Source organism: Hyla sarda, chromosome 4 (assembly GCF_029499605.1).
Source record: "Hyla sarda isolate aHylSar1 chromosome 4, aHylSar1.hap1, whole genome shotgun sequence".
NCBI lineage: Eukaryota > Metazoa > Chordata > Amphibia > Anura > Hylidae > Hyla > Hyla sarda.
The window spans coordinates 395,696,275-395,722,445 of record NC_079192.1 but is presented as its reverse complement, the minus strand read 5'-3'; the positions used below and the strand labels follow the sequence as shown (position 1 = coordinate 395,722,445).

At 40.4% G+C, this 26,171-nt stretch overlaps 1 protein-coding gene and 1 long non-coding RNA gene across 8 annotated transcripts in view; one reads left to right on the top strand and one right to left on the bottom strand.

The window, feature by feature from the left end:
- Positions 1–15,644, top strand: part of CCND2 (cyclin D2) — a 648,494-nt gene extending 632,850 nt beyond the window's left edge. For 6 of the 7 annotated variants that reach the window (XM_056517253.1, XM_056517257.1, XM_056517256.1 and 3 more), the window contains one exon: positions 14,810–15,643. In XM_056517253.1, the coding sequence (XP_056373228.1) occupies positions 14,810–14,965 (156 nt within the window). In that variant the 3' untranslated portion in view covers positions 14,966–15,643. Of the gene's footprint in view, positions 1–14,809 lie in introns of all 7 variants that reach the window. The other variant, XM_056517258.1, reaches the window with a different exon arrangement.
- LOC130267438 (uncharacterized) lies at positions 537–26,171 on the bottom strand. Its single transcript, XR_008843191.1, has 3 exons — positions 26,086–26,171; positions 25,794–25,865; positions 537–810 (listed from the first exon to the last, which is right to left on the bottom strand). It is a non-coding gene; the product is annotated as an uncharacterized LOC130267438 (long non-coding RNA).

The following is a 26,171-nucleotide window of genomic DNA, read 5'->3' as shown; positions in this document are numbered from 1 at the left end:
GGCCCTGTGTTCCCCCTAATGCAAGACAATGCTAGACCTCGTGGCTGGAGTGTGTCAGCAGTTCCTGCAAGAGGAAGGCATTGATGCTATGGACTGGCCCGCCCGTTCCCCAGATCTAAATCCGATTGAGCACATCTGTTACATCATGTCTCGCTCCATCCACCAACGTTGCACCACAGACTGTCCAGGAGTTGGCGGATGCTTTAGTCCAGGTCTGGGAGGACATCCCTCAGGAGACCATCCGCCCCCTCATCAGGAGCATGCCCAGGCGTTGTAGGGAGGTCATACGGGCACGTGGAGGCCACACACACTACTGAGCCTCATTGTGACTTGTTTTCATGTTGTTTCAGCCTGTAGTGTGGTTTTCCACTGTGATTTTGAGTGTGACTCCATATCCAGACCTCCATGGGTTGATACATTTGATTTCCATTGATAATTTTTGTGTGATTTTGTTATCAGCACATTCAACTATGTAAAGACAAAAGTATTTAATACGATTAGTTCATTCATTCAGATCTAGGATGTGTTATCTTAGTGTTCACTTTATTTTTTTGAGCAGCGTAGTTTGTCCCATAGGGTTCAATTATCACAAGTGTTTCACTCTGGAAATTTGTGGCTGTCTACCATCAGACTTTAACATCTATCCACGATATATCGGAATTTAATTTTAACTTGAGCTCCCCTTAAATATTGCAGGGAGGGACATTGCGATGCCCCTAAGTTCTGCTGTTTGGTGGGAGGGGTCACAAAAGGGTAGGGCTTTTGTGTGAACCGGTTCTTTAGCCCTTGCTTGACACTTTGCCAGGAAACCTATATAGAAAAAAAGGAATTACTCATAGCAACCAATCGGTATCCTGCGTTCATTCTGAATATACTGAAGTCTAATTGGTCACCAGTCCCCGACTTTTCCTTTGAGCTATTTTTGATATCTTGTCCCACTCTGTAAACCTGGCTTTAGGACAATTTGGAACGTGTATGGCCTCAGCTTAAGGACACCAATTGGATGAAGAGCCTTGCCCGGCAGTATGGTTCCCCTTAGGATGGTCATAAACTACATGGATGTCATGTCCCGAATGCAGGGCCACTTTATAAAGTGCCCTTCATCTTATAAGTGTCCTCAAGATGAGACCATATATGTTCCAAATGTCCTAAAGCCAGGTTCATAGTGACACAAGATTAATACTTAGTGTGATTGGGCGCTTACCATGAGGGCTGACCATGCAGAACACTGGGAGACATATATGAAACCGTTTAGCATCCCTCTGCAACCTTCCTGTCCTCGAATAGAGCAGCAAAACCAATTCCTCTAAGTAATGAAAGGAGTCCATTGGCGCTGAGCAGACTTTCACACAAACATACAAACAGATGAGTTTATTAGCCAGAATGCAGCGAGTTTCGCGGTTTGAGGCCTCTTACTCAGGCAACCCAGAATGCAACGCATTTCGCGGTTTGGGACTGCTTCCTTGGGCATGCCTGAGGAAGTGCCCCCAAGCCGCAAAACGAGTTGTATTCTGGACAATAAACACATGCCTGTATGAACCTTTGTGTGAAGGTCTACTCAACTCCATTGGGGTCCTGTCAGGATAATTTAGTTTGGCTGCCCATACGCATAACAGCAAAGTTGGATGAATCCACCAATTTCAACAGATCAGCAATCTGCCCAAGTGGAATCACCTGATGTAAAGACTTGAAGTCAACAAATTGTTTACACAATTTCAAAATCCATACATGGTCCCCTCAAAAATGCATTCCCAACACTCATCTTGACGAAACTGGGTTGGAATATTTGGCCTGTCCATCACTTGGCATAGGGCTTTCTAGGTCGACAGACTATATGGTCCGATATGTTCTTTTGGTTTTGAGTTATCGCTTTAGTGTTTATTATATTTATCATTTTTAGTGTATATTGTATCTTTCTTACATTTAGGCTTTTTTTTATGTTCTTAAAAATCTTTACTTTTTGCATTGTGAGTAAATGAGCCTTTTAAATTCTTGGTAACATCTGTTCAGAACAACTTGCGAAACCAAAGTTCCACCACATAGGGGGGGTCCTGAACTTCAGGAAATTCTGTCTTCTGTTGCTGTATTGCTCTATTATATAGTTTTTGGTTTTTTTTATTCTTTTTTATTTTTTTATTTTATTTTTTTGGGGTATTTTTTGGAGCTTCAGAGAATGGTCGATGTGTGGGTTGCTTCCTGTCAGTGACTCATTGAAAATGGACAACCTAATGTTACCGTCAGCAGTAACATGAATGTTGTAGCGGCTTTAGTGGTTACCGCCCCCTCCCTCTTGATCTTTCATAAAGAAATAGGGTTGTGAGATCTAGGAATTACTGTGACGGGGTTCCCAGGGGCCTGCGACACCTATGTACCTAGGCCTGAATCTATGTTGAATGTCTCTCGGATATTTCTGTGCGGAGATGTATTTGTGCAGCGGCTGAGTTTTATTGGAACAGAACGGCATACTGTATTACTGACTCATAGGGGGTTTTAAATAAAGTCAGCTGTTGATCTTTCAAGAGACTTCTTTCCGCAAGAGAGAGAGAGAGAGAGAGGAAAAAAAGGAAGAAACAAATTAACTGTGTCGCTGCCTCTTGGCCACGCTGAGTTCTCTACTTGTAAAAAATGACTTCCTTGTTATGGTGGAACTACAAGTCCCATAAAAAACCCAGCTGTAGCCACGTAGGCCTCGAAGGCCAGATGCTTTTGCCTAAACTTATTTAGGCTGAACGTTTAGTCTTTAAAGGGGTACGCCGCTGCTCAGCGTTTGGAACAAACTGTTCCGAACGCTGGAGCCGGCGCCAGGAGCTCGTGATGTCATAGCCCCCTCAATGCAATTCTATGGGAGGGGGCGTGACGGATGTCACGCCCCCTCCCATAGACTTGCATTGTGGGGGGGCGTGATGTCATGAGGTTATGACGTCACGAGCTGCCGGCTCCAGCGTTAGGAACGGAGTACCCCTTTAACCCTTATATAACATTTCTGCTAGAATTATCTAGGTGGTCTCCAGATCGCCACGTTTTTCGTAGTCAACGAGTCCTCTTCAAGGCCACTTGTTCAGCTAAAGATAAGAAAAGCCATTGTGAAAGTTTTTTTTTTTTTTGCCACCCTGCTGTTTTTTTTATAGGTTTGCCCCCTGGCAAAGAAGTGATCGATCTATAATTTTATTGGTCGGTTTGTTTGAACAGTGACAAACAGAATAACAACAAAAAATCGTGAAAAACTAATTTCAACTAAGTTATGTGTTTATTTGCTATGTATTTGATCCCCTAGCAATTAGCAAGATTTCTGAGCCCCAGGCGTCTCCTATACATGTATTGAACTGAGATTAGGAGCACTCTTGAAGGGAGTGCTCCTAATCTCATCTTCTTACCTGTATTAGGACTGTCCACAGAAGCAATGGATCACATCCCAAACTCTCCAACATGACAAAAAGAGCCGTCCAAGGATGTCAGGGACAAGATTGTAGACTACACAAGGCTGGAATGGGCTACAAGACCATCGCCAAGGGGCTTGGGGAGAAGTTTACAACAATTGGGGGCATTATTTGCAAATGGATGGGTATTTTGTGTTTCTTCCATCTCCCTCGGTTGGGGGCTGCATGTAAGATCTCACCTCCTGGAGTTTCATTGATCATGAGAACGGTGAGGACTCAGCCCAGAACTACATGGGAGGACCTTGTCAATGATCTCAAGGCAGCTGGGACCATAGTCAACAATTGGTATCACAATACAACCTCAAGGACTGAAATCCTGCAGCGCCTGCAAGGTCCCCCTGCTCAAGTTTCCGCTGCGGATTTGAATTCTGCATCAAAAATTTACAAGTAAAACCTCAACAAGAATTCTACGGGGCACTTTGAAATACTCTGCTTTCATTTCCTCGTCAAATCTGCGTAAAATGTTACTCATCACTTTACCCCGTGTGAACATAAACTAAAGGGACAGTCCCAGGCGGGACCTGTAAAAAAAATACATGTAAATCATCTACAGTGAAATCCCCTTATTTCCTTAAAGGGGTACTCCGCTTCTCAGCGTTTGGAAAAAACTGTTCCGAACGCTGGAGCCGGTGTCGGGAGCTTGTGATGTCATAGCCCCGCCCCCCTCAATGCAAGTCTATGGGAGGGGGCTTGACGGCTGTTATTAAAGTCTGATATTTATTGCTTATAATAAGGACGTGTATTACAGTTCTGTGCTGGATTATGAGTAGAGGACCGATAAGACTGGGTTCGTAAAATCGAAACCATAAATTGCTTTTCAACCCATAAGGTGACAGTTATCAAATCGGCACTTAGTGCAGATCATCAAAATGTTGCACTTTTTTTTTTTGCAAACATTTTTTGGGAGTTTTTGTTATTCTTTCGTGCAATGCTTGCCAACTGGGCTGGTCTTGCGGTGGAGGGGGCCCCCTATCTGCCAAATTTACCATGCCGGGCATGCTGGGAGTTGTAGTTTCAGAACAGCTGGAGGTCTACAGTTTGCAGACCACTGTTTTTATGTTATTATATAGCAACAGAAAATTCCTTTTAATCAGGCAACATCGGTGGATTATAAAATGCTTCCGGATTATCGGGCAGCTGTAGAAATTTGAGAAATGAAGTCTTCTCTGTTTAACAGTGGGTGGCATGAGCAAGCGGCGATTGATTGATTGATAGATATGAGATAGATAGAGAGATAGATAGATAGATATGAGATAGATAGATAGATATGAGATCGATAGATAGATAGAGAGATAGATATATAGATATGAGATAGATAGATATGAGATAGATAGATATGAGATAGATATGAGACAGATAGATAGATAGATAGATATGAGATAGATATGAGATAGATAGATATGAGATAGATAAACAGATAGATATGAGATAGATAGATATGAGAGAGATAGATAGGAGATAGATAGATAAATAAATAGATAGATATTAGATAGATAGAGAGATAGATAGATAGATATGAGATAGATAGATATGAGATAGATAGATAGATAGATGGATATGAGATAGATAGATAGATAAATATCAGATAGATGGATATGAGATAGATAGATATGAGATGGATAGATATATATGAGATAGATAAACAGATAGATATGAGATAGATAGATAGGAGATAGATAGATAGATAAATAGATAGATATTAGATAGATAGAGAGATAGATAGATAGATATGAGATAGATAGATATGAGATAGATAGATAGATAGATGGATATGAGATAGATAGATAGATAAATATCAGATAGATGGATATGAGATAGATTGATATGAGATAGATAGATAGATAAATATCAGATAGATGGATATGAGATGGATATGAGATAGATAGATGGATATGAGATAGATAGATAGATATGAGATAGATATGGGATAGATATGAGATATATAGATAGATATGAGATAGATATGGGATAGATATGAGATAGATAGATATGAGATAGATAGATATGAGACAGATAGATATGAGACAGATAGATATGAGATAGATAGATAGATATGAGATAGATAGATAGATAGATATGAGATAGATAGATGGATATGAGATAGATACGAGATAGATAGATATGAGATAGATAGATATGAGATAGATATGAGATAGATAGATAGATAGATAGGTATGAGACAGATAGATATTAGATTGAATAGAGTTATTTGTTGTCAGATACATATGGTAGATATTAGATGATATGATGTAGACAATACCAAATATTTGTAGATATATCTGTCCATCTAATGTCTATCTACTAATATGTTGTCTCATGTATTTTATCTATGGTATTATCTAATATCTATTTGTTATCTATCTAATATCTATCTGATATCTGTCGACTATCTGAAGTCTACTCTTCTAGTCCCGATCTATTATTATTGTCTTTCATATCTATCATCATTCTCATATGTATCTTTTGAGAAATCAAGTCTTATTGGTGGGTGGCATGAGCCAGCGGCCATTTTTAAAAAGCCCCGTATGCCGCCTCTGGTGTCAGGTCGTATTTTGTATGCAAGGAAACATCAGACAGAATAACCCCGGAGAGAAAGGGATAATGAGATAGTTTCCGAAGTAGTTTTTTTTTGCCTTTTTTTGGCAGCTGCTCCCAGCTCATTCAGCTTTTTTGTTCCCCAATGAGTGTTTTGCGTGTGTGGTTACAATGGGGTGATGGAGATACGCTGCGGTCTCGATGCCGGAGTTCCTGTCGTCCCCCATTCATGAGTCCAGAGAAGGGTGCGCGGCCTTGTGATGGAGCCAACGGGCAGAGGAAGTGCAGGGCCCCATCTAATGAGCGGCAGTACACATACTTTTGTTTCCGCCCCATGATCTACTAGCCGCGCTACAATCATCGGGTCCCTATGACAAGCACAGCAGATGCCTTCTCTCTGCGCCGACAAAAGAGCGTTTATTACTGACCGCAGTGCAGATCTGGGTCCAGAGAAAACTGAAAAAGTTTTATTTTTAGCATAATTAGCTTTTTGGCAGAAGCTAAATACAGGACCCCAGATGGCTCAGTGCGAGAAACCGGAGGGTGTAATGCATCATCTTAAAAGACCTGTTCGGGCTCCAGACTTAATACGTATATCTGCAGAGACATAGGGAGGATGGATGGGACTCACCGGATACTGCTACTCTGGGGTATACACAATAGGGAAAAAGATAATTGGAGAAAAACTAGAGATTCAATGGATACAGGTAATTATAATAATAACAGATAGATATTAGAATATGAGATATTTGACACACAAATAGGTGATAGATATGAAATAGATAGATAGATACAAGATAGATATGAGAGATAGATAGATAGATATGAGATAGATATGAGATGGATAGATATGAGATAGATAGATAGATATGAGATAGATAGATAGATAAATAAATAGATATGAGATAGATAGATAGATATGAGAAAGATAGATAGATATGAGAAAGATAGTTAGATAAGAGATAGATACATAGATATGAGATAGATAGATATGAGATAGATAGATAGTTATGGGATCAATAGAGATAGATAGATATGAGATGGATAAATAGATATAAGAGAGAAAAATATTAAATATATAATAGAAAGGTATGATACAGATATTAGATTATCAGTAGAGAGAAATCAGGTATAGAATACATATGATGGATATTAGATAATACGATAGATGTGAGATAGGTGTATCTGTCCATCTATGACATTTCTATCTACCAATATGTTGCATCATCTATCTTTTATCTCTCTGATATCTATTGAATATGTGATATCCATTATTATGTTACATATTTATGTCGTCAGTATCTATCATCATGCTCATATCTATCTATATGTCTCCCTGATATATAATGTCAAATGCCTTTCTAGCCATAGCTTTACATGATAAAATCCATGCCTTCTACTGCACTATTATGGGGAGCTTGCTGTATGCTGTGTTACCAGTATGCAGTAAGCTCCCTCTAGTGGTGGCAGCAGGCAGCCGGAATATTAATATTATACATATTATCATGTATGTCTATGCAGGGAATTTGGAGCTATATCAGTGAAACAGACCTCCAACCCCCTAACAAGATATTCGAAAATAAATGGGCACAGAATTTTGGCACCTGTTCAGAGAAGATAAAACAAGACTGTAATGTGATCTTTCATACTAGCAGGTGCGCATAGACATTTTAAGATTCTTTTTATTTTGGACTTTTTATAAGTTTCTCAATAGGTATTCCAAGAATTTTACTTAATTTGGACAGGTTTGTACTCAGTTTTTTTTTCCTTCTCCTCTGCGGAAGGTAATAAAGTGAGGTGAACAATGCTAGCCCGGCACTTCAGGGCTTCTGTGATATAGGGAAATAATAGAGCACTTAGCAGTAATTTGAGAATGTCAGGAGAAAGCAAATCACATTCCCCGCTTCACAGCCCTGCCGCATGGTTTCCTTGTGATCTTAGAACAGGATATTGAAGCCTCGTAGCATTTCCCATGCACTTTGTCTAACCCTCTTTGCCTGCCACAGGGGAATACATAGCGCTACAATCTGGGCTATTGCAGCCAAAATGATAAATCGCCTAAAATACAATGACCACACCCCCTATGTGATGACATCATCCAGATTAGGAGACTAAGGGAGTCGCTATGGGATTATGGTAATGAACCTGAACAAGTGGAAGAAATGGCCATAGCAACCAATCAGATTCCAGCGCCGCTCCATCTTCAAAAATTTTGGAATTAAGATGGATCCATAGTTATTTGCTAGGGGTAACTTTGTCTTTTTTAGTATATTCTGCTAAATTTTCTTTCTTCTTTACTTGGTTCTATCGGATTTGTAGTCTCCGATCTTCAGCATCTTTAAAGGGGTACTCCAGTCCTAAGACCTCTTATCGCCTATGCAAAGCATAGGGGATAAGATGCCTGATAGTGGGGGTCCTGCCGCTGGGACCTCTGCAATCTTTCATGCAGCAACCCCCTATCATCAGCCTCCGGAGTGAACATCGCTCCGGGTCTGATGAATCACGATCACGGGGCCGGAGCATTTTGATGTCACGGCTCCACCCCCGTGTGATGTCACGCTCTGCCCCCTCAATGCAAGCCTATGGGAGGGAGCGTGAAGCCGTGACGTCACGATACTCCGGCCCCGTGATTCATCTGAGCCGGAGTGATGTTCGCTCCGGAGGCTGATGATAAAAGGGTGCTGCATGAAAGATTGTGGGGGTCCCCAGCGGAGGGACCCCCCGCAATCAGGCATCTTATCCCCTATCCTTTGGAAGATAATGTCTTAGGGCTGGAGTACCCCTTTAATGTAAGAGCTGCTAGGCCAATCAACTGATCGCAGCAGGTCTGGCCTCCAAAATGATGCTGCCATCTACTGGGGAAATGTAGTATTGCATGGCAGCTATTCTGAGGAAAGGCCTGAAGTCAGAATACCCTTATCAGATATACGGCCAGGTTTTAGGGTATGACCCCTTTATGACTCATTGCCAAAAGGACAACCCCTTTATAACCCTTGATAGGATCATTGGTTGTTCTGCAGCTGATACCCCTATTATTGAGCTGTAATCTGTGGGAGAAACCTGACAGTAAGTGTGCAGTTTCCATGTAGCGCCACCACAGGGGAAGTAAAGCATTACAACACTGTGCCCATTCAACTCAATTGGCTGTCAAATTTATGGACAAGCTGGGTCCTTGAAAGAGAAAACCTAGTTAGGGGCCACTTTCTACTTTGGCTACTAGATTTGGAATAAGGAGTTGGGGTGCATTCAGACCTCCGTTTTACTCTTCGGCAGCCCCAACCAGCGAGCCGACCGGAGTCACTAGTTGAAATGAATAGGGTACGGCACGGATACGGGATACGGGAGAAGGTGGTTCTGAAATTCCCCTGATTAAAGGTAATCGCTCACAGGGAGGCACTGCTTAAATTTTCTATAACCGTAACGATTGTAGAAGGCAGGAAACACCCTTTAAATAGACTTTTTAAACTAGACATCCCCTTTAAGCCGTCTCTAAACCAGTCATTAAAAGTGACTCTAGAAGTTAAGGACATTTTTTTAGGCATGCTTACAATCTCCAGAGTGTGTGAATGTTCTACAGTCACATGTTTTTGGCTTAAAAAGGAGGATCGTACCACAACCACATAAAACGCGTCAGAAAAACCACTGGCATTTCACAAGGAAATAAGTCAATGAAGAATGGCATTTACGGTATGAGCAACCGGTGCTGTATGTGCTACGAGTCAGCTGGTGGGCAAGGCTGAGCCGCATGATTAACGTGCGTGTGGTAGGACTGAGGCTTCGCTGCCCTGTGTGTACAGAGTCTACCCGGCTCCAAACCGGTTAACTGGGAATCTTACACAGAGACCATGATAATAACTGTGTACATTGGCAATTAAAAATTCCAATACAGCTCATGCTGATGGTTTCCTGTCCTCCCAAAAGGAAAAATTCCTGTTGGAGAATGTTTTTTTTTTTTTTTACCACAGAAAGTATTTGTCATTCTTATTTTTTTTAATCAGTTTGCAGTCTGTAGATTGGTAATGTAGCCATTTACAAAAAATATTGACACATATTAAGAAACTTTGACTAATTTGGTGAATTACTGTTAAGGGTTTAAAGGGGTACTCCACTGCCCCAGCGTCCGGAAAACATTTTGTTCCAAACGCTGGGTGCGGGGGTCTTGATATCACGGCTACACCCCTTGTGATGTCACACCACACCCCCTCAATGCAAAGTCTATTGGAAGGCGGCGTCTGGACATGGAAATGTTCCACACGCTGGGCCAGTGGAGTACCCCTTTAACGGTTGTTATTATCACAAGTATAAGGTTTCCATAGACCTACAGATGAACAAGGGAGTGTATTTAAAAATAAAAATGGCCAGAAAATGAGACCAAAAATGACAGATAATTGTAATTTATTTTTCTTCAAATTTTTTTAAAATCTTTTTGAATTTTTATATTGCGAAAGCTGACGACCGGTATGGCCATAATTACTACCGTCACAAAACTGTCCTGGAGGGCATTTACTTGGTTCTATAAGAAATGTAGTCTCCTTTCTAACTCCAGGGAACTGAACTTATTATAAGTGTCTGATTATTGGGGAGGGGGTCTAACCGCTGGGACCCCTCATGAACTCCTGTACGGTTCCCTGGCTACTTACTCGTCCCTGCTGACCTCTGCTCCCCACCTTCTTGGATGAGAGTGAGTGACAACCTGCTCAGCCAATCACCGGCCGCAGCGATGTCCTGCCTCAACCGGTGATTGCCTGAGCGGGCCGTCACTTGCCCTCGTCCGGGGCAAGCCTTGAACAGGTAAGTAGCTAGGGCCCCGTAGAGGAGATCGCGGGGAGTCCCACTGGTTGGACACAACCCCGCTCACCCAACCACCCATCTAATCCCCCAACTCCTCCCCCCCCCCCTTTTAATCTAAAAGCTGCTAGGCCGATTAACATATCGCAGCAGGTAGTATTACATGGCAGATATTTAGAGGGAAGGTCTGAATCTGTATGATGTCCGTATACCCTTATAAGATATATATATGGAAACAGGTTTTAGGGTTGGTTTTGATGGTAGGACTCCTTTGACTCCCGGCCATAGGCACAACCCCTTTATAACCCCCTCATAAGACATATAGATGTCATATAACAAAGTCCCCTCCTTTTTATCTACAAGACATATGGTGCCTTAGTAGAGGTCAACCTTTGGTATATGGCCCACTTTCGTAAAGTTTTTTTTTTTTTTGCTATGTTTTGATTTATATTGATTTACATTAGCAAAATGGCTTCCGGTCAACAATCCATCTCTCGATTTGTAGAGACCGAAACATCAAGACTTAACAAACAATTTGAAAATGAATCATAAAGTAGAATTAAAATATATTTGTAATATACATGTTATAAAGAAATACATAAATTAGCAATAAAATATATATATACACATATATATACAGTGATCCCTCAACTTACAATGGCCTCAACATACAACAGTTTCAACATACAATGGTCTTTTCTGGACCATCGTAAGTTGAAACCAGACTCAACATACAATGTACAGACAGTCCAGATCTGTGAAACGTGTCAATGGCCGGAAGAACCGACCAATCAGAATGGGCATTCACTGGTAAAACCCCTGTATTACTGAAGTGCATGCACTGACTGGTGTCTGGTAGCGCCCCCTACAGTACAGGGAGGTATTACATGTTCTGTACTCTTTACCTGTATTACTGAAGTGTATGCACTGACTGGTGTCTGGTAGCGCCCCCTACAGTACAGGGAGGTATTACATGTTCTGTACTCTTTACCTATATTACTGAAGTGCATGCACTGACTGGTGTCTGGTAGCGCCCCCTACAGTACAGGGAGGTATTACATGTTCTGTACTCTTTACCTGTACCAGGGTTACCTGCTCCTTTGGACACCAGGTGAGGGTGACTCCATTACATTTTTACTTACAGGACCCCAAAGAAGCTCCTGTCCTCTACATAGACCAGTGTTTCCCAAGCAGGGTGGCCCCAGCTGTTGCAAAACTACAACTCCCAGCATGCCCGGACAGCCTTTGGCTGTCCGGGCATGCTGGGAGTTGTAGTTTTGCAACAGCTGAAGGCTCCCTGCTTGGGAAACCCTGACATAGACAGTGATTTACAGCTCCCAGCAGATCTTTCTTACTTTTATATGGAAGGATTTGCTTTATCTCTATTAGTTATCTACTTATTTTTCTTTAATCCTCACTTTTTTCCTATTTTTGGATGACATTTCGGTGCCTTTAGAACCAATTACCAGGTTTCCATAGAGTTATGGCCTCAACATACAATGGATTCAACATACAATCTCGGCCCAGAACCAATTAATATTGTAACTTGAGGGACCACTGTAAATATATATATATATATATATATATATATATATATATGTATATATATATATATATATATATATATATATATAAAAGCTATTGACAAATTATTGCAATATATTTGTTTTAAACATAAATTTATTTTATTTATTTATTTATTTATTCTCACAATTGGAAAGTGTTTCTCCTACTCAGAGGAGACACGGGAGTAACCAGCAGGTTTTGAGAGTTTTTCATGCCCTAATCTTTGTTAAACTAGCAGTCTGGGGAGCTGTGCACACAGCACCGTTCCCACGCTAGTTCACAAGATCCATTCTAGTTGCAAATAATGCTGAAGAATCTCTGGAATCTCCTTTATCTCGTACCATGAAAGTTGATGCAAAACATGTCAGATGCTTAACTCTTTCAGCTCCCAGCCTATCCTTAAGGCATAGATGGTGGCTCAATGCCTTCAGGACACTGCAGGAACCCAATGGGTTACAAAAAAAAAGCAGGTAACCCCTATCCGTGCACCCCCCCACCCCATTCCTCAACCCTGAAGGTGGGGGCAGATTTTATGGCTGTCAAGGGGTGGAAATTTGAAAACAATTGCTTCTTATTGTTAAGAATCTTATTGCTATAACAGAAGATTGGCAAAGTCAGGTGGTTTTTGTTTTCACATAATTAGGTTCACAAGGAATAGAATTCGAGAATTCGGCTGAACATGGCGGACGTGAGGTCTGGTGTGTGTGTGCGCCTGACTTCTGCATAGGAAAGATGAGAGGATTCTGCAGGAAGAGACTGAATATATACAAGTCTCTATAGAATATCAAGTATTTTGTCAGACGCACAAAACCTAATTCCCCCCCCCCCCCCCCCGATTCCATGGATCTACGATAACTGGACGCTGGAGGGATTACTACGCGCCATTGTTATACTTCCCTTCCTAAATTCTCTAATGTATCTTAAGGGAACTGGTTATTTGCTTTAGATGTCGGAGTATAGATGGATTTAAAGGGTTACTCCAGTGAAAAACTTTTTTTTTTTTCTAAATCAACTGGTGCCAGAAAGTTAAAAAGATTTGTAAATTACTTCTATTAAAAAATCCTAATCCTTCCAGTACTTATTAGCTGCTGAATACTACAGAGGAAATTATTTTCCATTTGAAACACAGAGCTGTCTGCTGACATCACGAGCACAGTGCTCTCTGCTGACATCTCTGTCCATTTTAGGAACTGTCCAGAGTAGGAGAAAATCCCCATAGCAAACCTATCCTGCTCTGGACAGTTCCTAAAATGGACAGAGATGCCAGCAGAGAGCACTGTGGTCATGATGTCAGCAGAGAGCTCTGTGTGACCAGTTTTTAAGTTCCTTGTTTATTATGCATTTTTTGAGAAGATCACCACCCTAGAAGACAATTTTTTTTGTGCAATGTTGGCCGGTCCCCTACCTGGAAATCTACAGGTTTCACCTCGGCACAATGTTTGTATTGAAAGTTGCAGTGATGGATGCAAGGCATTGTACTCCAGACAGAACATCACATGTCTCTATTTGTTTTATTCAGGTTTTTTTATTTGTATTTCAACAAAATAAGCAAAATGGCAGATAAAATATTTTGAATCTTAAACCAAAAAAATTATGGGAAAAATAAATCACAATGAATATGGATTGAAAACTGTCAATTTAGGTGAAGTTCACACAGTGCTCTGACCCATTCGGAATCAGTTTGTCTGTTTTTTTTACACTGAATGGACCCTGGATGGGTTGGAGAACAACTGACATTGCTGGGTCCCAATGGATCCCATTGACCTGATTGGGGTCCGTTGGGTGTTTGGTATTTAACAGGAATTATAGGGGTGTTCCGGCCTTAGACATCTTATCCAAAGGATAGGGGATAAGATGTCTGATCAAAGGGGTCCTGCCGTTGGGACCCCCGTGATCTTTGTGCAGCCCCCGGCATTCCGTGTCGGGTGCTGCTCCCGAGATGTGACGTCACTGCCACGCCACCCCTCGTGACGCCACATCACGCCCCCTCCATCCATGTCTATGGGAGGGGGCGTGATGGCAGTCATGCCCCCTCCCATAGACATGGATGGAGTGGGGCGTGGCCGTGACGTCACGTCTCTGTCTCGGGAGCAGCCCCCGGGTTGCACCGAGATCGCAAGAGTCCCAGCACCGGTACCCTTGTGATCAGACATCTTATCCTCTACCCTCTGGATAGGGGATAGGATGTCTAAGGCCGGAATACCCCTATAAGTGGAGAAAGAAACGGAACATGCATTCTTTTTTTCTATGCTCAACTCCTCAGACTCCTCCTCCTGCAGAGCTCCCTTTACCAGAGCATGCCGGAGTGTGAACGGGCCCATAATCCCCCAAAAAATGAGGCTTATCTCTGTTAATAGAAGCTTGGGCCATACCCTAAAATATGGGGCAAAGAAATCGCCTACTCCATAGTCTAATCTACTGTTGTAATGTCCTCCTTGATTTAAGAATAGTATTAAAAAAAATATGTATTTTTTTTTTTCCAGGATTGCCTTAAAGCTTGTCAAGAACAGATCGAGTCTGTGCTAGTCAGCAGCCTTAGACAAAACAGACCGCCCAACCAACAAAGGAACGCTGTCAAGTCTGTGGACGAACTGGACCAGGCCAGCACCCCTACAGATGTGCGGGACATCAACTTGTAAAGGCGTTCTGCAGAGAAAGAGTCTTTCCCTTGTTCTGTATTTTCTAGAACAAACCTGTTTATACCTGCTCTCCCACTTAGATTTAAAAAAAAAAAAAATATTTAAATACTATTTTAAATACAAAAAAAAAAGAAAAAAAAATTCTCGTTTTTGTTGCCTGTGATGATGTCCTTTTAGAAGGGAATCCCACAATATATTTGATAAATGCTGTTCTTATTATATATTGTTAAATTTAAGTGCTTTATGTAAGCAAAAACAGTAGATAATTGTCAGCCTGCATCTGTGGGCTAAAACGTAGGTAAACTTTTTTTATATTTGTAGTCGCTTACACCTCTCGATAGATGTCAGAGAGGACGTGGGCGCCTTTTATATGTGGTTTTCATATGTAGATTGCAAAGCAAAAGACTAATGGATTCTAGAGGGCAACGGAAAGTGCGATCCCTAAAAAGACTTAAAGCCTATTTTTCGGGCGATGATTTGGGATTGATGTTGTTTTTTTTTTTTTATTTTATTGTTTAATCTAAAGAGAGGTGCTTTCTGAGTCTCCTATTTAGTTCTGTTTACTTTTGCTGTCTATGGTAGCTGCTACCGAAAAAAAAAAAGATGCTTTATTTTTGCAAACCTGAGGCAGGTGTTTTGTATTTTTTTTTTTTCTAAACTATTTTTGATTTCCAATTTTTTTTCCATATATATATATATATATATATATATATATATATATATATATATCTTAATAAAAACAAATTCTTAATACTAGCGTTCATTACAAGCATGCCTGGGATTTAGAAGGAGGCTCGCTTAGCCAGCTGTGGACATGTAAACTACGAAAGAATGTATTTTTATTTAGATTTTAGTTTTGGAAAACTATAGTCCCAGTAAGCTAAAAAAGTTAAATAAAAAAAAAAATGAAAATAGTTACTCCTTCAAACCTTATTTTTTTTTTTTTTTTTTATCGGAACTCACCATCCCCAGCAAGTTTTAAAATTTGTTAAATAAATATAAAATGAGTCTTTGCTATGAAAGAAATAAAAATGACAAGATGCGTCCCCATATAAACATACGTAGCCAATTAAAAAATGAAAAAAAAAAATTTTTTTTGGGCTGCTTGGTAATGGACGGACATTTAGCTACGTGTTATCTGTAGTTAAAAGCTTTTAAAATAGATTAATTAAAAGGTAGATATCGGCATACAACATAAAGATAAGCCACATTCCCACGCGTTTTAGGTCTACACTAGTGGCTTATATGGTTGGTCTGCCATTAGCATTATTGTAAACCATTCCATTCGTGAAAGCACTTTGAAAATTGTTCCTAAGGGATAAATGGGATGGTTTATGAAAATTGTGCCGACCATGTGCACACCCCTCCCCCCCCCCTTTATCCACTGCCGAATATACATGTCAGGGTGTTGCTGGATTTTTCGACACCTGCCTTGGATGACATTCCGTGAACGACATTCCGAATGCATACAAAAACGTTGTTGTATATTGACCCTGAAGGTTGTCCGCCCCTTCAGTTGTCTTCATCGATAACTCCCTTAGGCCCTACAGGGATCAGTCCACCATGCTAAACTTTTATTTGTTTTTGTTTTTTTAAAACATTTTGTTTTTGCGACAAACGGTAGACATCTAAATATTTTGTTGCATAATACCATTGTACTTGAATTTTATTTTTCTCCTTTGTATGTAGTTGCTCCAGCAATTCGGCAATTATTATTATTATAATATTTTAATAATTTTTTTTATTTTTATTTTTGCTGTTGCAACTTTTTTTTTTTTTTGCACAGTTGTATGACACCGTTGACATATTTGTTGAGCTGTTGCTTAAAAATGTTTGCATTTTTATTTTTTTAATTAAAAGTTAAGACAATTAAATGGGGTTTTCCATGCGTTGGCGATGTGAGGACTAAGTGAATATATATATATTTTTTTTTATTCTTTTTTTTTTTTTTTTGCGCTGCTAAGGAGCTATGATTTGTTTCATTTTTATTCACATTAACAGTACTTAGCTGTATTGTTTCACTGAGTGTGCTGCTATTTTATAAACATTTTTATAATATATTATTTTACTTGCTTAAAAAATAAATTCCAATCCTGAAGTAAGTAGATGGTTAGGTGGACATATGAGGATTTTTGATTACTGGAAATGCCCTTGTATAGGTTGTTTTTTTTTTTTTTGTTTTGTTTTTTTTTTCTTCCTTGAACAGAGTGTCAATGACTTTTTTTGGTTTCTGATCACACCCTCTAAAGATGGTAGATTTACCTCAGGTTTACTGGATACAGAATGGTTCCTCTCACAATACCTCACACTTTACAGTTTTCCTCTGGGAGCCTTGTGCAATGGGTGCAAATCCAGCTGGGTTCTGTGTTTGCACTTGACGTTTTGCTACTCATTCCCTTTCCATTTTGTCAGATTAGCCGAGGACGGTGGAATTAGGTAATTCCCGATCCTGGATTATAGAGAAGGAATAGGGCCATGGTGACCAGTTGTGATGGATGGACATACTGCATTGATCCTCATGAGGACCCTTATAGTTGGAGTCAAAAACAATTGTCAATTTCTGTGGTTACCTATTCAAGGATACACGGGGCATATAACATATGATGTAACTTGTGTTTCTCAACACCAGTTGGCTGTGACATAGCGTGTTGGCTCGCGATGTGCCAATATGGAGCAAAATGTTTTTGAAAGTCATATGTACCCGCTGATGCCCACAAATCCTACAAAATGACTAGGTGGCCATTGTAAGGGCCCAGTCGAACTAGTAAAATTGCCAAACCTTGAAGGCCCAATATTGACTCAATCCCAAAATGGCTGTGGTCAACCGGTTCATTGCAGTATGCCCCCGATCACTCTAGGTGTAGGGTATAAGGAGGGCCTGTTCCTTGTTTGATGTGTTTGGCATCCCATAGCTTGTAGTTAAAAGTTACTAGATAGGTGGGCGCCCCTTTTTTCTTTTAGGGTTTTCGGCCTAGGGCTGAAAAGCAGTCTAAGTCAATGTTTATAGCAGGAGCAAAATGGACTGAGAAGCAGCATATGCTTTCCAGACTTATTACTTTCTTATTATTTTTTTATTTAATTTTTTTTATACAGTTTCTACCATTTTTTCAGGCAAAATATTCAGTAAAGATGGTCATTATCCTTATTTAGGAAGAAAAAAACAACAACAAATATTCTAGTTTTAGGAGTTAAGGGAAAGGCATACACCATGTATATAAAGGCATGAAGATACTTAAATCTCACGCTCTTATGGATATGTATGGCATTTCACAAACCGCTTTGGTGAGCATAGCATCAGTTAGAACATTTTTACAGTAGTAGATCGATTAAAAAAATAATATTTTTTTTTGTAAAAATGGACAGTTACATTGCGTATTGTGCATTTCTGGATTGGAAGAAGTTTAGTTATATACTCGAGTATGTAGCTAATAAACAGCTGCTAGACAACCCAGACCCAATCTTTGCTATGTGAACTCTAGAGGGAGGTTAGTGCGGAGGTTCGAGGCGTGAACGTTGCTTCGGGTCCTCCGTAGGTTGAGGGGCAAATCACTTTTGTACATCACCTTTCCCACTTGGTCTGTTGTAACCCTGAAACGGATCACGATTTCATGGCTATGTATAGTCATATAGGGCGAGTACTAATACGCCATGATCTGGGATTAAAAGGGTATTTACCTAAAGTGATCAGACGTGTTTCTTCTCTGGATTTATGCTAAGTAGCATGAAAGAGACATTATAGGTAGATTTTTAGTTTTGTTTTGTTATTTTCACCAGCACAATATCCTTGTTTATTGACTTCACGTCAATGGGAACAAGGGGGTTTCTATCACGTTTTTTTATTTTGTGTCTGTGACCTATTAACCATTAGGTAGCAGAAAAACTGTATTTAGGACACAAGTAGGGAACCCGTGCCTTATCACCTGTTGGCGAACTACAAGTGTCAGAAAGCTTTGTGGATCGACAACAATAGTCAGGCAAACGTCGGGTGGCCATAGCCTAACGTAGGACATTATAAAATGTATTAGACTTTTGTGGTAAATGTGTAAATGCTGAAACATGTTTAATTTAAAATTTAAAAAAAAACTGAGTATCTGAATTTTTGTTTTTCTTTTGTGTTTTAAAATTTTTTTTTTAAGTATTTCATGAAAACGTTATCTGTTGTATACACACAGTGGAGGAGAAGAGGGCGCTAACTGCAGTCGTTGCGAACAAATTGGTTTCCGATTTTGTAACGATTGCTTTCTTGCCCAAAATGGCGGCCGCCGCTGTGGGTATTTAATGGGTACACTTTTTAAAAGTTTGCCAAAGCCTGACCTCCTGACCTGAAATGTGCTGTTCGAGGGCGGATGTAAGACTGCTATTATGTATTGCTGCTTGAAATGGAAAAAATAAAAATAATAATAATAATATTCCAGCAGGCGTCCTGTAAATCATATGGTGGAAAAAGGAAAAAAAGAAGCTAACATGACCGATGGTTCTTTTTTTTATTATTGTTTTTGCAAGTGTTGTGTTTTTTTTCATGGCAACTTTGATTTGTAAATGGAGTAATCTAATCTATAGAAATTCCAAAGCTTACTCTATGAAAATGATACATGAACAGCAGTCAGAGGGGGGTAAAAAAAAAAAAAATCTTCATATGACATCACGCTATTTATAGGTAACTCAATGGCGGCAAGATGCCAACTTCCAGAATTATTATTTTTTCCTTAAAAAGTAAAAGCCGCCAATGCCCTTCATAGGTCTATTTATTATGGGACAGGAATGGGGGGAATTTCCATGCACCATTTCCCTCCTGTCCGTTTCCAAAGTTGTTTTTGTAAATTTTAATGTTGTACAATGTATTCCTTTAATGGCACCCACTGTCCAAAGCACATTGACACGTGTCATTTGCTGTAAGCTATGTGATCCCAGTTTGTGGAGTTTTTTTGTGGGGCGGAGGGGAAAGTGTTAATCGTGGGTGGTGGGGGCAGCAGGCTTAGTGGATATTTTCTGCTGGGCTTGTCAAATTTTTTGGCTCTGTGTCTTTGGTTTCTTGAATAAACATCTTTTGCAAAAACTTTTTAAAAAACAAAGTATAATGCACAAAGAATACTTTTTAAAGTACGAAAATCAGATCAGACCTTCTCGGGACCCTAAACTCGAGGTGCCCATACACTTTTAATATCTGTCAAACAGTTGTTCATTTGGCCAACAGCTATTTCTCGCGTTCACCCCATATACATGAATGTTTTCATGTGTTATGGGCAGAGAAGAGGTAAGCCAGTGCCATGCTCCTCCGGTGGCAGGTTGGGCAGTGGGAATCCAATGCGCCCAATCTGTTTCACTTGACCCATCATCTGTCTGGGGAAGTGTCGGTAGGACCCCATACACAATAGATGGTCAGCCGGTACCGACAACAGAGGGTTATGCCAACTTTTCCAGACAAAATGGATTTTCTCATTGGTGTTATGAAATCTGTCATGCCCTTTAGGACTTCCTAATGCAGTATCAGTTTTAACCAGACTGGCCATGCACATTAGATGCTAAGCACTCATTCTCTGGATCATCTACCGATTTATCTTTTCAAAAACAAAAGGGTTGGTGAAATCCAACATGCCGCCATATGTGGGTGAGCTTGAGAGGCCTCCATATACTTAAGATGTTTGGCAGGTTCATCCTACTCTTGGCGGGAGTCATAGTCTGATTAATGCAACCCATTTGCTTGGGTGTTCATGTTGAACCGTTTTGTTGTGATCATGACCGGCTGTATTTAATATTACCAAATGTAATGATGAAGGTAATGCTGCTTGGCCACATTTTTCCTCTCTTCCCTTTGTTTCGATACATGTCCTCGATGCCCCCAAACACTCCCCTTTTATTGGCAAATGGATGTTTTTTTGTTTTAATTTATTTCATTTTCACCAAGTACCTCAATCACTCTGCACAACTGTCTCATTTCCTTGTTGCTTTAATTGAGTGTGATGCCATATCAAGTCAATGTTCTCTCACAATGTACTTCATAAAAATTTTAAGAAATTGATGAAACAAAACTACAAAAAAATAAAAAAAAATAAAGTTGTGACAATTACATGGTCAGGGGACGATAGAAAGTGTAGAGTTTAAGTTAATGAACTTTTAGAACGTACGTGAGATTTCCTATGGTGGAGAAGACTGATCGCGGTGTAGTTTTGTCAATGACATATCGGAAAGGTCTTGTCTGTTCAGTGTTAAAAAGTTGTTGCTTTTTTTATTATTAACATGTTAATTGACTTTAGTTTTGAGATGGATTCATGAAATGTGTTTTTTGAGGGGAATAAGAATGCTGTTTGGGCAATAAATTCACCTTGACCTAAGTTGACTCCTATTGCTTTTATTCGCGCTGTTTCTATAAAAGGACCTCGACTTGAGCAAATAAAAGAAATTATCTTAACAAGAGGGATTTGGCAGCCTGCGAGCGATCTTCTGATGGATATCCCGGACGGGAAGATAGATAAATACTTGTATATTACATCACCTAACAGCTAAGGAATGCTTTCGATGATCTCAGGATAGTCAACATTATATTTCGTGGTCCATCACAGATAAAACCTCCTCTGCTTGTTCAAGGCCATGGAAAATATCGGTGCAGGGCACAATGACACGGCACTCATTCTCATACATCTTTTTGCCTGCTATGGAAGTATACATCCAATTTGCACTCGCTTGCGAATGACTAATATGATTATTTCTCATTGCTTACATGGTGATGTCATATTCCACAGGACCTTACAAAAATGTTGCCAGTCTCAGACACACAGGGGCTAAGTCCAAATAACATCAATATGTTTTATAAGCAGACGTCCTCCTTGGTTGTAGTGCAAAACAGGATAGGGAGGGCACACTAGACGGAATAATCACCTATGTAGGATCAGCGGTCAATAAATGTGGTGACACCTGCAGGGTGCATATACTAAAAGTAAACTATCAGCCAGCAAATACAACAGAAACATAAGTGCACTCACCGCAGGGTACTTGTCACTGCATTCTGGGTAGCAGGTAGCTGGATCTCAGCATAGACGCATGGTGAGAGCGCTCAGAGGCAATGCCGGCAGTTTCGCACATGGGTACGTGCTTCTTCCGGCCTCCGTGGAGGCCGGAAGAAGCACGCACCCATGTGCGAAACTGCCGGCGTTGCCTCTGAGCCTTCTCACCATGCGTCTACGCTGAGATCCAGCTACCCGGAATGCAGTGACAAGTACCCTGCGGTGAGTGCACTTATGTTTCTGTTGTGTTTGCTGGTCCTCCTTGGTTGTATTTGAACCCAGGATCTTGGCGCTAATCACTGAGCAACCATGCCTTCTGTCTTGCATTTCATAAATTTGATTATTTTCACACTCCTCAGGGGTTGTCTGATTTCAAAAACCGAGTTCTAAGCTATAGTTTTGAGCTATAGAGGAAAAGGTCCATTATTCAAGACCCTCCTCTTTTGGCCAGGACAGATGGTGGCAACTCTGAGCACCCACTCTGTCCTTTCATTACATGAACAAACCATTGATTTGAATGATCAGTATGTAATGCCTCATATTCCCTGTGGAGGTGCTGCAGTAAAATCAAACAATTTTCTGTCCGCTTCCTCCACAGATTATAGATCATGAGAGTTCCAGCAGCTAGAAAAACTTTTATCATCTTATGAAGGAACCCTTGAAAAACTGCCTGGTTTCCTCCAGACATGATTCTTAGAATTGAGGCCAAAAAGTTCAATCTTGGTTTCATTAGACCAGATAAATTTTTTTCTCACCATCTGAGAGTCCTTTAGGTGTTTTCTTTCATGTGTCATTACTAAGAAAAGGCTTCTTTCTGGCAAATCTGCTGCAACTATTGACCTTCTGGCGCTTGGGCAGAGTGACCATTGGGCTCTTTGTCACCTCTCTTACCAAGGACCTTCTCCACTGATTACCTAGTTTAGTGGAGAAAAGTCCTGGTTGTTCCAAGCTTCTTTCATTTAAGAATTATGGGCCTAAATTTCAAATCTAAAATTCTGTTTTCACATTCTCGTTATGCAGTATTGACTGTGGAATTATGAGGGGAAATTTTTTTTTTATATATATATATATATTTTAGCACAGGGCTACAACAAAACAAAATGTTAAAAAAAAAATTAAAAAAAAAAGGTGAAAGGGTTTGAAGATTTTTCAAACGCATTGTATATCTCATGAAATAGGGAAAAAAAAAAGGTCTCCGTTAAAGGGATGAATTTCTCTCCCCTCACCCAAGCTCATCTCCCATCTTGAACTTTGTCAGCAATGAAAAGAAATGTCTTTTGAAATCTCACATTACGCTTCTTTCCTTACAAGTGAAGGAATGATTGACAGCTGAATAGCCAATACAAATCTTTGATGCCCATTGACCAGTGAGGGGTATACTTTCTTGCCTATTTCCATTGCAATGTGACTGGTGTAATGTACAAACCTTGCTGGTATTTACTATGATACATGAACAGTCCATAAATGGACACATCTTTACTGATAATTTGGTAAGTAATTGTTCAGTCAAGCAAGCAAGGCCCTGTGCATAAGGTGTGCAAATGGGGTCTGCACATAGTCTCGATGGACCCATTTGTTTGGAGATTTCTAAGGGCAGGGTCACACAAGGCACATCCTCAGTGTATTTCACGCCGCAGATGCGTCAATAGCAGTTACAGAGGGACTGTAGAGCTGCTTTGGCCGGGTAGCTCTGCACGTCCACTAGTAGTGGCGGATTTCCTGTAGAAATTCGCTGCTACGAGCTGACACACAGAGCTACCTGGCCGCAGCTGAAAACTTTCTTTGCAGTCCCTCTGTGACTGGCGTTGGTGCATTTGCAGCGTGAAATACACTGAGGGAGATTTATCAAGGGATTTAAGCAGCTTTTTTTTTTTTTGCTTACAAAAATCGCACAAAAAGTCGCACGTGCGTCTAAGAAATTTTTTGTGGGACTTTTGTGTCTAAGCAAAAAATACCAATCTGCCTTACCTAAGCAATTTTCAGTTTTTACTGTGCAGTGGTCCAGGATTTATCAGTGCGAAAGTCACACATAAGCAAATAAAAGTCGCAAAACCGCTTCAAAAAGTCGCAAGTGTAAGCAAGGCCAGACCTGCCTTACAATCTTGCCTATGACAGCATTTTCGAAAAGTCGCACGTGAGACTTTTTGAGTGACTTTTTTTTCTTTCATTTTCACAGGCACGGTGGGACGAGCAGGTAGGAGATGTACAGGAGGGTGACAAGCTTGTCACCCGCCCATGCAACACTGCTACAACTCCCAGCATGTCCTTACTGTAAGGACATGCTGGGAATTGTAGTTGTGCGGCATGGGGGGGAGTATGTTAGATGGGCGGGCGGATGACAAGCTTGTCACCCGCCTTCGTCGCATGACTACAACTCCCAGCATGTCCTTACTGTAAGGGCATATTGGAAGTTGTAGTCATGTAGTGGGGGCAGGTGACAAGCTTGTCATCCACCCGCCCATCTAACACATTCCCCCGGCCCTGCTGCATGACTACAACTCCCATTATGTCCTTACTGTAAAGGCATGCTGGGAGTTGTAGTCATGCGGTGTGGCGGGAAATGTGGGTTACAATAAATGTACTAACCTATTTTCCTTGGTTTTTTTTCAATCTCATTTCAGATCCATGTATCCTGTGGACCATCATGATGGCCAGGGTTTTTTTTTTTTTTTTTAGTGTTAATAAAATGGTTAACAAGGGCTTGTGGGAGAGTGTTTTTTGTAACAAAAGTTTTTTTTTAAAGTTTTTTTTTATTTACTTTACAGGCTTAGTAGTGGAAGCCGTCTTATAGACATAATCCATTATTAAGCCAGGACTTAGCGTTAGCTGTTTTTGGGGCCACAGGGGTGCTGGGAAGAGCCGCTATCAAAAGGCCCAGAGTGTCAAATATGGTGCTCCTGGGCCTAGGTGATAACAGGCTGGCGTTATTTAGGCTGGGAGGGCCAGTAACAATGGTCCTCGCCCACCCTGGTAACCTCAGGCTGTTGCTGCTTGGTTGGTATTTGGCTGAGAATGAAAATATGGGGAACTCTATGCGTTTTTTTTATTTTTTATAAATAATTAAATAATAAAAGAAAAACGTATAGGGTTCCCTGTATTTTTATTCTCAGCCAAATACCAACCAAGCAGCAACATCCTGATGTTACCAGGGTGGGCGAGGACCATTGTTATTGGCCCTCCCCAGCCTGTTACCGCCTAGGCCCAGGAGCGCCATTTTTGATGCTCCAGGCCTGTTGGTACATGCTCTTCCCGACACCCCTGTGGCGGTGGGTACCGAGGTAATAATTGGTGGTTAGCGCTAGCTGTTTTTGGGGCTAACGCTAAGCCCCGCCTTAGTAATGAAATCCGTCAATAAGAAGGCTTCCACTACTAAGCCTGCAAAGTAAATAAATAAAATAAAAAAACATTTAAAAAAACTTTTATTCCAAAAAACACTACCCACAAGCTCTTGTTACATAATGTTGTTAATATTAACAAAAAAAAAAAAAAAACCTCTGATCATCGTAGTCCACCAAATCTGAAGTAGCCCACAGGATCTGAAATGTAATCTGAATCTGAAATGATTAGTACATTTAGGGTGAAAAAAAGTGGTAAAAAAATTTTAATAAACACACATAATTTTTTTTTTTGCTTATGTGTGCTAAGAAAATGGTATTCCAAAGTGATTTTATTGGTTTTTGCTTATGTGAGCCAAATTTATCAACCCCCTGTGATAAATATGTCACACATAAGCAAAAAAAAAAAAAAAAAAATGTATCCATGACTCGCTTACCAAAGCTAACCATGATAAATGTCCCCCACTGAGGATGGGACTCATGTGACCCTACCTTTTAGGATTCTGCATCACAGTAGAACTTTTATGGCACCATAATACGTCTGTGTGCAGGAGGCCTAGGAAACTGACCAACAATACGGCATTACTTGTTATGGACTCGTACGCTTGACAATGAATCTGTCTTCATCAGTAACACAATCACTGAATATTTTTAGGCTTGCAGTATATTGTTTATTTTTATGGAGCACCCTTTGTTCCAGGACACAGTACATAAGGGGTTAAAATACATAAACCACAAACGCAAGTACAATGGAAATTAGAAGAAATAAAGAGATGGCACTCACCAGGCTTGTCTGAAAAGGGTCCAGCGTTTATTTCTTTGCTGTGTTACAACATGCAGTCTCGGTACTTAGCGTAAGTATAATGGACC